At 40.5% G+C, this 13,217-nt stretch overlaps 1 protein-coding gene across 5 annotated transcripts in view; it reads right to left on the bottom strand.

Annotated features, from left to right (window-relative positions):
• The window catches only part of LOC147227339 (plexin-A1-like), a 299,109-nt gene that overhangs the window by 249,233 nt on the left and 36,659 nt on the right, over positions 1-13,217 (bottom strand). For all 5 annotated transcript variants that reach the window (XM_086158939.1, XM_086158942.1, XM_086158943.1 and 2 more), the window contains exon 2: positions 5,163-6,513. In XM_086158939.1, coding sequence (XP_086015065.1) covers positions 5,163-6,314 — 1,152 coding nt within the window. In that variant the 5' untranslated portion in view covers positions 6,315-6,513. The remainder of the gene's footprint in view (positions 1-5,162; positions 6,514-13,217) is intronic.

The raw sequence follows: 13,217 nt of genomic DNA, 5'->3' as shown, positions 1-13,217 counted from the left end.
AGAGAGATGAGAAGGGTGAATGAAGTTAAAATGAAGAGACACAAACAAACACTGACATGCACACGAGTCAGCAGCTGCCTGGAAGACTAAATGCAAAACATCACAAAAATAGACAATAATGCTGGCGAGCTGTGATCAACACCGATAAATATTAATATACACCATTGCACTCGGAGAAAAATAGATAGAGCAAGGGCACACAGTGAGTCAGAAGAAAAGAAGGAATGAAAGACAGATAGGGAAATAACAACAGGAGAGTACCCTTGCTTTCTGTTATTGCAGGCAATTTTCCCTCCAAGTGTTTTTTGCAGACAATCCAGGAGCACATGCATGCGCACACAGTCTCTCTCTTATTATCAGCCCATTTACTTCTGTTTGTTCTTCTCACCTTTGTTTAGTTCCTTCCCTTTAAAAGCCCAGGATAAGAGGCGTGTATGCAAATACACACACACACACACACACACAAAAGCACACAAACAAATGAGTTTTAGCGGAGAAGCAGCTAACACATAGGTAGAGGAGATAAAGTGAGTCCAAACACACACACACACACACACACACACACACACACACACACACACACACACACACACACACACACACACACACACACACACACACACACACACACACACACACACACACACACACACACACACACACACACACACACACACACACGGAGGATAGTATCTTTCTGTGTCTGAATAAGTCTCATTAGTCATTCTGAGGCTGTAGCCAAGCAGAGTTGGCCTGCTTGCAGAGCTGAAGAGCTGGACGGAAGCCCACAGTCGGCGAAGGTCACCCACTACTCAGTTTAACTCCCAGAAGACCAACACCAGTCTCCACGATAATGAGGGAACATTAAGAAGCTAAGGGAGGGTCCTGCAGTTCAAGCCACATCCGTAACGGCATAGAGATGTGGAAGAAAATAGTCGCCCAAGGATATGAACCTGTATCTTGATTGATGGTGAAAGGTTTGGTTTTTTTTTAACAATAAAATAGGTAACGTTTCGAAATGAAATCTTAATATCGGTAAGTTGAATGATAGCCCTGGCAAATCTGTAAGGAAAAAAAAAGACTACGTCATGAGATGTAACTGATGGGAGACTAAAAGGGCAGTGTGTTTTTTGTAAAAGAACCATATTTTGCACAGAATTGGCTCAAGCTCGTCACATGACAAATTCTTGCAGTAAATAGTATCACAACACATATTACACAATTATGACTGTGATATCCTTTAGCTGTTAGTCACGCTGCAGTTTCAGATGCGCAAGAGCTATAAGTCATTCACAAAGGAATTTGCTCTTGAATAAACCTCGTTTCAAGGCTCAAACTCCAAATACTTTTCATAATCTGTTGTTTTTGGGATAAAGTACCAACGTTTTTCTTCAGTGCTAATTCTGATACATTACACAATTCGGTCATTCACTGCAGTACTAATTCCCAAGTAAAACATGTTGTCCTCCTCTCCTGAAAGCCTTTTTCCTGTGTCTTTGTTATCCTTATTTTGGTAGTCATTTCAAAATGCAACACTAAAGTGCCATGTGTTTTTATTTCCCACTTTCATGGTACAGATGTGGAGGTTATTCAGGGGTATAAATATCTTACAATAAACTTGACTAGTTGAGGAATTCTGAAGTTGGCTAAAAGTGACTTTCAGAAAGTGGAAGTGCCAAAAAAATAGATTACCCTGACCAGCTCTGTCCTGCATAATGAACTTATTTATTCATTCTTGAGACTTGACATCTTTGAATGCTTCAACATCATGGACAACCCCCCCGTGAATGCCTCACTGACAAGACTGTAAAGCTCAGAGGTCAAGACACTTTACCACCACAAACGTTTGTTATGTGACTGACAATATTGTCCTCATGGTATATGGGAGACACCTAAAATGTGCAATGTGTCAATACATTATTACTATATCATTTGACCGTTTGATTATTCAAAGTTTACATCTATGATATATTTATAGCTTTAATAATTGTGGTTCCTTATAGCACTAGAATCAATTTTGGATTAATAGAGAAAGAAATAAGAAATAAAGAGTATGTCTATTTTTTACAAGTTATGTGTGATTAATAGGACTTGTTTCCCCCATCATGATAAGTAGAACATTACTGTGTGATCAAACATTAGATGATAACGAATTACACAACATTACATTTGGAAGCTGACCAACATAAAGACAACACTGGTGACCAACAGATATCTAAGATTGCAAAAACCAATTGTTTAACTATTTTTCAAGTTGTGCATCTGTAATAAAATAATTAGATGAGATATTTGCAGAGGAAAAAACCAAGATGGCTGTGCACACTGTTACTCATGAAGATGAAACTTTGCAGCTTTCTGAAAAGTAAATACTTGAATCATATCTATTACAGCACTGACTACACTGAGGTAATAGCCAGGACAATGTGTAAAACACCGAAAGACTTTAACTTGCACAAGACTACAATGTAATAAACCAGTGCTATGAACCAGTTGCAAGAGGCTTGACAATTTTTAGCTCAGTAAAAAAATTCTGATTCAAATAGGTAACAATTCACTACCGAGTTTGCGGTTTATTACAGTTTGACAGTTCTTTTAACAACAGTAAGTTAAAAAAGTAAGTCCTTGACAATTTTCATGTATTGCCATGCACTATGATGAAGTTCCATGTAGGGATGAATGTCTCAGACTGACCTGACCTTGTCTTAACAAATTATTTTGTATGAAAGTTCCCACCTGACACTTTCACAGACAACAAGCTGTCATGGTTCCGGAAACACTGAACTTGTCTGTACCAGGCATTGATAAATTAATCTCAGTAGTGTCCCGGAGTGGTTCCTGCTGACACGACCTTGATTGATCACAGGCACGGCGACAGATGGCTATAAAGGACAATCATGTAACTGTATGCTCATTAGCATAATCGCAAGCATATACCGTACACTACAAGGCCCCATGCTACTTGTATACCACTGGAAGCATTGTGTCAGAGTCAATGAGCTTATTGCCTTTTATGAGCCATGACGCTTCCAAGGAAAATATAAAACAGAATGGTACTATTCCACTGAACCCCAAGAACAAATATCACCAATAAATGACCAATGACACATTAAGAGAGCAAATTTGGCCTCTGCAGCTGCCATTGTAAACACAAAAGGCCACTGCCCCATCACTAATTTTCTGTCCTCATGCCCTCTTCAAAGTCTAGCCGTCTCACACAATGCCCTTTCATTCCTCATCACTCAGCTCCTCTCTTTCATTGTATCATCTGTTCACCCACATTGTGTTTTCAGATCACATCCAGGTGCTGGCTTTACACACTAAGTCACTCTATTCCTCATCACTCAGTGGGAAGTCAAGAAGAGGGCAGCAAGAGACAGCCGAAGACCAAGGGATTGCAGCGCGAAGGATGGGAGGGAAGAAGGGCAAAGTGGGGCGAAGGAAACAGGATTGTAAAACTGAAATGTGTTAAAGTTTACAACATTAATGACAGAAGAGGTCAGGGGACACAGAGTTTGGGAGTGAGAGAAGATGGAGGGGAGATGAGGATAAAAGAGGAAGGAAAGTGAGAACGGGTTTAGAAAAATGAAATGAATCTTTCCGCAAATTATGAAACTGGAAGCAAAAGAGTCGGAGGAGAGACAAAAAGAAAAGATGGAGACAGAGAGGTGGAGAGTGGTCCGGAGATTTATGGCAGGTTGTTATGGAGCACGGACTGCATAACAGAAGGTGAGACCAGGTGAATTATTCATGAGGATACAAGGCCTTGTGTGTGTGTGTGTGTGTGTGTGTGTGTGTGTGTGTGTGTGGGTGTCTGTCCGTCTCAGTGTGTGTGTATCTCTGTCTTGGTGTGTGTGTGTGTGTATGTGTTTGAGCGACATAGCACATAGACAAGCACATACAGACGTACATGCACATGCACACATTTCTCATGTACCCATAGGGAATATCATCTGTGAGGAAAAAGGAAAACAAGGAAACTGCAACTTGAGAGTAGAATGAATTATTCCTTCTATTGAGTTCTTTATTATATCTTCTAATTTCTTTGAGTTTCCTCACATTAATACACATCATTAGACAAGGTTTTCAGTGGTGAAGCTTGGTAGGAGCGTTGACTGATAATGATCTCTATATGGGCTTCCCTGGAGCGTTGAAAAAAATGCGAAATTTCACCTAAGGACGCATACCTCATTTATAAATCGTTACGTGGAAAATTTTGGAAAACCCTTTTTAAATGCTGTTTCACAGAATTTATGGTACTATAGGTTTTTTCTTTATTTGATTTGGATTTTTTTTCCCGATACATTTGTGTGGATTCCAGCACTGATACCACTAACAGATATTAGAATATGTAAGTGTACAGCTGTAAATATAAAAAAATGTATAACTGCTGAGCAAAAAGATAACGCCACTCAGGGCTGAGCCAACACAAGACAATAAGGATGTTACACTGAACAAATGTTGTATAAGTTACCAGAGTGTTGAACCTCAAAATGAACGGTGATAGCAGTGATTTGATGTCTAAGATATCAGTACTTGCAAAAATTGCACAATATGTTTTACACTGCCCAGTAATATATTATAGCATCCTTATTCACAGGGCCTTATTTAGACATGTAGAGTGAATGTTGTTTCACATTCAAACACATATAGTTTGAACACTGAAGGCAACTTATATTAACTAATATCAACACTAACACACAAGAAAGTCTAGTTGGTCCAGAAATTTCAAAGCTGTTGATAAACACATGCAAACTTATCCATCCATCCATTACCTACTTCTTATCCTACTAAAGGTTACGGGGGATGCTGGAGCCTTTCGCCAATTGCAATCAGGCAGGAGGCGGGGTACACCCTGGACTGATCATCAGTCAGTCGCAGGGCCACATCTACAGCCACACAACCATTCACTCTCTTATTCACACATTCAGACATCTGGGCAATTTTCTCATTTTTTCCAATTAACCTGCTGCATCTTTTTGGACTGCGGGAGGAAACAAGAGAACCCAGGAGGAAACACATGCAGACACAGGGAGAACATGCAAACCTCACACAGGTCCCTCTCAGAATCAAACCAGGGTCCTTCGTGCTGTGAGGCAGAAGTGCCACTGCGCTGCCTGCAAACTTATCCCTGAGCCATAAATCAATCATGATCAAACACTCACCGAGTTGATGCAGGCCAGCTCCTTGTTAAGCAGCCAGGGCAAGGAGAGTTTCCCCTCTCCTCTGTAGCACGACTGAATTCTTTCTTTAATCTTCTCCTTTATCCGTTTCATTGTGAACAGACACAAAGCTGACTCCTTGGGCGGTTTGGCTCTGTTCTTCTGACCCTGTGCAAATACTGTTAAAAGAACCTCTTCTTGCTCCTGAATGCCAAGCGAACGAGCCAAACGTGTCCCTGGTCGAGCCAAATAAGCATCCTGAACTAAGCGATACTCCACTCCATCCTTTGTGCAGCCAATAGGGAACTCAACATAGGAGTAGAATTTGGGGTCATCGACACATAGGCGGACAATTTTGGAGGTAAAGAACTGTTCACTGCTTGCATCAGGTGAGGTCAGCTGGGTGTCAAGCTGTAATGTGAGGTAATACACAAACTGCTCACTATTGAAACCATATATGTAGTAGATGTCAAATGCAGGGAATTTGGAAAGTGTGTCGGAGGGAATCTTGAGCTGAGAGGAGACAAACTCATCCTGGTAGACGAAGCTGAACATGTCGGCATTCTCCTCGTTGGACATTAACTTGCGGCTTGACAGTGTCGGGAAGTACTCTGATTTCCCATCGATGGGAGTGCCCACAAAAAGTTTCCCACCGCCACCACTGAAAAGATCTGGTGGAATCACAACACCTGACATGGTGCCAGCTTCAGCAACACTGGATAGATAATGCTCTTTGCGGTGGTGAGGCTCGCCAAGCTTGAACAAGTCATCCAGACGAAGAAACTGGCAAATTCCCTGGGAAGTACTCCCACAGGCAATTAAGCGATTGTGGGCAGCGTCAAGTAGCAAGAGTTTATTGACATTGGAAGTCTGCACAAGCTCATGGGGGCAAGACTGGACACCAGGTGGAGGGTAACATCGAGGGTTGTCTGTAACTGGGCCGGTGACATGACTGCGAAGCTTGGTGAGGTTGCTTGACAACTTGTAGATCCAGTTCACGGCGCCAAGGTAAACCTCACCGGTTTTATTGTGAACCACCAAATGTGTAAGGCCTCCTTCTGGTGGTGAGAAGGAGAGGAGAGTGGAGGAGGCCACAGACAGGGAAAGGAAAAGGAGGGAGATGGGGAGGATGAGCGAGAGGATGCAGGAGGGCATGGTGAAGAGCAAAGGGGGGGGTGTGAACGTGTTTTTTAGTGAGTAAGGCGTAACAGGGTTAGTCAGTGCTTGTGCAGTGTCACAAAGAAGTGACAAAAAGAGACTTTCCAAGTACTCCACTCCTTTCTCCTTTTCCTCCTTCTCTGCTGTTCCCTCTATAACCTCATTCTGTGTTCTCCAGCCTTGTCTGCCAACAGCTCTGTGAATGAGAAACAAAGCAAAATTTCAGAAAACATTCATTGATTCAAGTGTTGCACTTCCTCAGAACAGACAAGGATTCATTTGTTTGTATCAAAATGACAGGCCACTCAATATTTGCCCAAAGCCAGAGTCCTTCAATGCTGGAGTCCAAAGAAACAAATGAGGGCACTACCGGCTTTTTATTGACTTCTTGAATCGTGATTCTAACCACTTTGTGGAGTGCATCTTTTAAAAGAGGAACAGGGCCAAACATTCCTCCTGTGTGTATCGATTGTCTGATGGTATTGAAGGATCCAGCAGACAAAGTGTCCACAAAAATATATAGTCACCTCGAATATGCATGAAAAGCACACTTGTATGCCTGTGGAAACAAATCGAGGCATACTTAAACCAAGCATAGATACTCAACCAACATGTAAGAGGATATCCTCACATAGCACGTAAACCAAAACACACACAGTGCTGATAAGTAGTGGGGTAAAGCCAGCAAGCATCCATAAATTACATGCAGTGCTGCAGGGAATATCCTATAGTATATTTACTAAAGGGAGAGCAGAGGAATACAGGAACCCTCCATCAGAGAAAAGAAAAGGGGAAGGGGAGACTCAATATAAGTGAAGAGACAGTGAGACAGCACAAAAGATTCTTCTGCTCCATATTAGACTGTCAATATATAGGTGGTGAAGATAAAGTGAAATAGGATGTAAAAATGTAAAAAAGATGAGAATTATGTGAAGTCAAACCGACCAGAGAGAAATTGTTTCATGTTAAATTATTAGAGTTGCAATAGGGCTTCGTATATAGTAAATCAAGTTGATTTAGACATAGTCTACCTTTAATTCTGCACCTCCATATTCAACACATTACCTAACTGTTCTTTTGTCTTACTGAAATGTTGCTCCACAAATGATGACACAAAATAGAGATTCAGAATTTATATCTAATGATCCTCGGTCTCTGGTACAGGCAATAAGCCATCTATCTATTTTACATTCCATCTGCCCATTCATTCCCTCTATTATTTTGTCTATATCTGACCAAGGCCTATTCCAAAATGTACAGAGAAAACATCTCCGGCCTCCTGGTGGTCATTCATCACAGACTGCCATTATTCTCATAATTTTGTAATAAACTCAAATGCCTTCCTTTTGCAAGGAGAGAGAGAGAGAGAGAGAGCTTTTATTTAGTGCAACCTGTGCAGCTAAAATACAAACAAAAGGCAATAAATTTAATTATATGAGGCAAATGATTCTATTTCGCAGACTGGCAGTCTCAAACTAATTAAATGTTTAAGCAATCACTGCCATCTCTTTTAATTTTCTCAACAACTTTTTGAAAAAAAAAATTTTTTGTGAAGTTTGCCATGTGAGCACGCTAGAACTTGATTTTTCTGGCACAGCACCATGACCAGGGCTGAGGACTAAGTCAACATGTAGACTAATGTCCCAGTTATGAAAGTCCATTTCGTTTTGGAGGTATGCTCATGTTAACAAGCACATGAACAAAGAGTTGAGAGAAAAATATTAGAGTTTCATAAGGACATTCTAGGGGAACTAGCAAGACGAACAATCGTATTACACTGCGTGCTCAGCTGCAAAAACAGAAAAGAAAACTGTTTGAAAGAATTTAACACTATAGTTACAGTACAACACTTACGACGTATCTGGTTTTACACATTAGCCTAAACAGAACAAATGCTCTTCATTTGTCATTTAGCTTGCTGCCTCCATTTAGTCATATTCCTGACCAATATTCCCTCAAATTTTTCATATATCTGGGCATACAGACACTCTTGCTGAGCACACTGAGGACCTCTGTGAGCAACATTAGACGTACACACTGAGGCCACACATACCTGGGATCATAGCTTCCATTTAGTCTATATTTAGTCTATATTTTCCATCAGAAAACTCGCTTACTACTTTAGCTTCACTGCATGTTTTTCAGAGCAGATCTTTCTCACTCGAAAAAGAAAATAAATAAATAAATAAATAAATAAATAAATAATACAAGAATCGCATTTCTTTTTTACTTTGGTTCATTGGGTGGACTTACCACACTCACTGCCCGCTCATTTCGCCCATGATAAGGGGTTAGCATTAGCATCACTTAACTCCGCCACACTGTTATTATTTGTTATATAGTAGGTATGGACAGAGCATGTGGGCAAGTACTGTCAATGCCGTGATTGGCTGCGTAGCGTAATTGCATTGTTTCATATTACTGGCTGGACACCTGTCATTCACTGAGTTACGCAGCAAAATGATACAGAAAAAAGTTTGTATATCTAATTCATTTGCAGTGCGCTCACTACGCCGGATAGGTTTTCTTGTGCTCTGAGAGTGTGCGAGCAGTGCGCAATTGCACCACTTAGATGTAACATTGTTCCTCACCCTTTTTGCCTCAAACACTTCACTTGTTTTCAATGGTATCTTTCTTCCCCTGGCCAACCATGATTACAGTGGCCCAGATGATGATGCACCCTATCCCATCAGGACAATACAGCTACTGTTTGAATCTTCCAACCCGGGGCAAGGAGTAAACACACAGCACACACATGCAGGAGGTAGTCAGAAGCATTTTTACACCTTCACACACATAACAGCTCAAGCAATGCCCCCCCCCAGCCCCCACCCTACACACAAAATCACATTCAAATGAAATTAATCAAAAAAATCAAAACAAGTATGTTAATGACCATGCACGGACATCACAATCACATAAAACAATTTAAGTGAAATAGCACAAAAAATGTACTCACTACGTATTCTCATGATTATTTGACATATATACATATTTGTCTTTAAGCAGCATGCAGGCAAAAATAAAGGGTCCCATTAACATAAAAAACAACTGGCTACTTCTGCTGCATTTTCAGTAATGTTTTGCAATGTTTCTGTCAAAATCCAGCAGCACACACATGCCGCTCTGGTCTCCCAGCTCTTGTAGCCAGAGGAGCTGTGAGTCAATGATGCAAGGAACTGTTTGACTAAGCTGTGACAAATATCAAAATGAAAGGAGAGAAGGAGACATCTCTGAACTGGAAAACAAGACTTAAAAGTCTTAAAAACCTGAATTAGATCAAATGCAGAAGATAGTTGAGTTTATTGATATAGAAATAAAAACAGATGAAAAGACAAAATTGGAGCTGATCTAATGGGTACAAACACGCTTTGTCGTGGTGCTCAGATTATAATTCAAATGAATAAAATCTACGTATTCAAGTTGTATTTGTGTTGTGGGTGCATTTACTGCATATGTAGCCCTCGCTTATGATACCTATATATCTATGAAAGGCTGATTTTAGCAGTCTTCTAGCAAGATGCTAAACATTATCTTTAAAGACAATATCCCATAAGATGATGTAGCATGCTCAGGTCTGTTTGACAAACTAACTACCAAAGTCCATTTGAAGCAGTCAGTATTCAAGGTCCATTCAACACTGATTCATTGCTGTTGGCAGACTGATTGCACACACTGTCACAGATCTCAAACACTTAAGCAAATTTATACACAGCATTTCCTGAGCTTTGAGCTTACATCCATGCTTGCTGGATCCACTCTGTGGACATGTGTGAGCATCCTGTGTATACTAACAACTCTCATACACATCAGCCCATACATAAACTGAGTACAAAACACACTCATACAGTGGGGCAAAAAGTTTTTAATAAGCCACCAGCTTCGCAAGTTCTCCCACTTAAAAAGATTATAGAGGCCTGTAATTTTCATCATAGGAACACTTCAACTATGAGAGCCAGAATGCGAAAAAAAAAAATCCAGAAGGATCCATTATCTGATTTTTAAAGATTTTATTTGCAAATTATGGTGGAAAATAAGTATTTGGTCACCTACAAACAAACAATATTTCTGTCTCTCAAAGACATGTAACTTCTTTTGCAAGAGGCGCCTCAGTCCTACATATGTTACCTGTATTAATGGCACCTGTTTGAACTGATTATCAAAATATAAGACACCTATCCACAACCTCAAACAGTCATACTCCAAACTCCACTGTGGCCAAGACCAAAAAGCTGTCAAAGGACACCAGAAACAAAACTGTAGACCTGCACTAGGCTGGGAAGCCTGAATCTGCAATAGGTAAGCAATTATTAGAAAATGGAAGACATAGAAGACCACTGATAATCTCTCGCAATCTGGGGTTCCACGCAAGAGCTCACCCCGTGGGGTCAAAATGATCACAAGAACAGAGAGCAAAAATCCCAGAACCACACAGGGGGACCTTCTGAATTACCTGCAGAGAGCTGGGAACAAAGTAACAAAGGCTACCATCAACAACATACTACACCGCCAAGAAGTCAAATGCTGCAGTACCAGACATGTCCCCCTGCTTAAGCCAGTACATATCCAGACTCATCTGAAGTTTGCTAGAGAGCATTTGAATGATCCAGAAGAGGATTGGGAGAATGTCGTATGGTCAGTTGAAACCAAAATAGAGCTTTCTGGTAAAACTGAACTTGTCGTGTCTTTTGGAGAAAGAATGCTGCGTTGCATCCGAATAACACCATACCTACTGTGAAGCATGGCAATGGAAACATCATGCTTTGGGGCTGTGTTATTGCAAAAGGACCAGGACAACTGATCTGTGTAAAGGAAAAAATGAACCGGGCCATGTATCGTGAGATTCTGAGTGAAAACCTCCTTCCATCAGCAAGGGTAGTGAAGATGAATCGTGGCTGGTCTTTCAGCATGACAATGATCACAAACACACCACCCGGGCAACAAAGGAGTGGCTTCGTAAGAAGCATTTCAAGGTCCTGGAGTGGCCTAGCCAGTCTCCAAATCTCAACCCCATAGAAAATCCTTGGAGGGAATTGAAAATCCGTGTTGCACAGCAACAGCCCCAAAACATGACTGCTCTAGATGAGATCTGCACAGAGGAATGGGCCAAAATAACAGCAACAGTGTGTGAAAGCCTTGTGAAGACTTACAGAAAACATTGACCTCTGTCATTGCCAGCAAAGGGCATATAAGAAAGTATTGAGATGAACTTTTGTTCTTTACCAATTACTTATTTTCCACCATAATTTGCAAACAAATTATTTAAAAAATGGACACTAATTTCCTGGATATTTTTTGCATTCTGTCTCACATAGTTGGAGTGTACCTACAGTGAAAATTACAGGCCTCTATCATCTTTTTGAGTGGGCAAACTTGCACAATTGGTGGCTGACTAAATACTTTTTTATTCCACTGTGTGTGTGTGTGTGTGTGTGTGTGTGTGTGTGTGTGTGTGTGTGTGTGTGTACATATATATATACATACATACATACATACAGGCTTTCCATTTTACCACCTTTTTTTCCAGCAGAAATGCAACGAGTGAGAAAATGGCATTCATGGGCCAGAACAACTTTCTTTCTGACCCTATTAATTAAAACATATGAGCCTAATACATAATCACAAGCATAATCAATATTCTCAAGTCAAGGACGGTGTTGAACCTTGGATCAGTGGGATTTGTAAAACCAATGTGGTTTCAAGTTAATGTTGTATGAACTTGAACTGTGTTTGCCAGTAACTTAGCAAATCCAGGCAGATCATGATCTATCTGATCAAAGCGCTTTAACAAGCCTTAGAGTCCTGACATTCATTTCAAAACACTGGCTTTCATTCAGTCAGATCTCAGACTGATCACATGAAGGCACCCTTAAGCTCTGTACACATGATCAGCAGCATGAGAAATATTAGAGATCAACACAAAAGACTTCAAAATCCAATTGAATTAAGATGAAATATTGTATATTTAGAGACAGGACCACAAACAAATCTATTTATAATTCCTCTGATCTATTCCTTTATGTTCTTAGGACCCAGGCCCTTTGCATTTGACGGTCAGCAATGTTCAAATCACAGAGGAGAGTGGCAGAAATGTAAGAACAGTGACTGATAAGCAGACAGATACTTGAATGTGAGGAGATTACTATCAAATATGAGTAGAGACAACAGATCCAAAACCTGATTCGAGTGGAAAGAGACATGAACTGCAAATTCCCCTTAACAGGTTGGATTTGTATTTTTTTTCTCCCTGCGTCAGATTTTGAAATCCGTGTGATAGCTCCTATATATAACAGTTCCAGATAAACATTATCAATAAAGCCATGAAGCCATTTTTCTTTTTACTTTTCCTATATCAGGTTTCGGCCTCCATCTCCAATTATTAGGTCTGTCAAATACATTTGTCTCTTTTTTTCAGGAAATGAGTCCTCATTGATGAGATATACAGTCGGGAGTGGGGAGTTGGGGTTTTTATGCAAAAAAAACATTCATTTAGAGCCATTATTTTGATGTGATTAATGAAGCAGGCCATGACTACAACGAGATGCAACTCATCAGTCCTGCTGAGATCACAAATCTTTAATACTGATCTAATCCTCAATCAAGAAAAACAGTAAATGTCAGATTGTGGAGGGATGAGTAATAAGAACTTTGACAAAGGCAGTTTCAAACTTTATTCCTGAACTCCTGAACCAAAACTAACAAGAAAACACATTGATCCAGAAAACACCAAGGGAGTAAACCACACCCCCCCGATACAATCCTATCAGGTGAGAGGCACTGCCCCTAGTATCCACCACACAGCCCCCTTCCCCTAATACCCAGAAGGGACTGCTGGAAATAAATTACCGTAGTCTCTCACATAGCATTATGGCAGCAGCCTGCTATAATGACTGCGTCATC

This window comes from Fistularia commersonii, chromosome 14, assembly GCF_037954325.1.
Source record: "Fistularia commersonii isolate RoL2024-O1a breed Wild chromosome 14, RoL_Fcom_v1.0, whole genome shotgun sequence".
Taxonomy (NCBI): Eukaryota; Metazoa; Chordata; class Actinopteri; order Syngnathiformes; family Fistulariidae; genus Fistularia; species Fistularia commersonii.
Note: the sequence above shows the minus strand (reverse complement) of the source record. Positions and strands in the feature narration are given on the sequence as shown.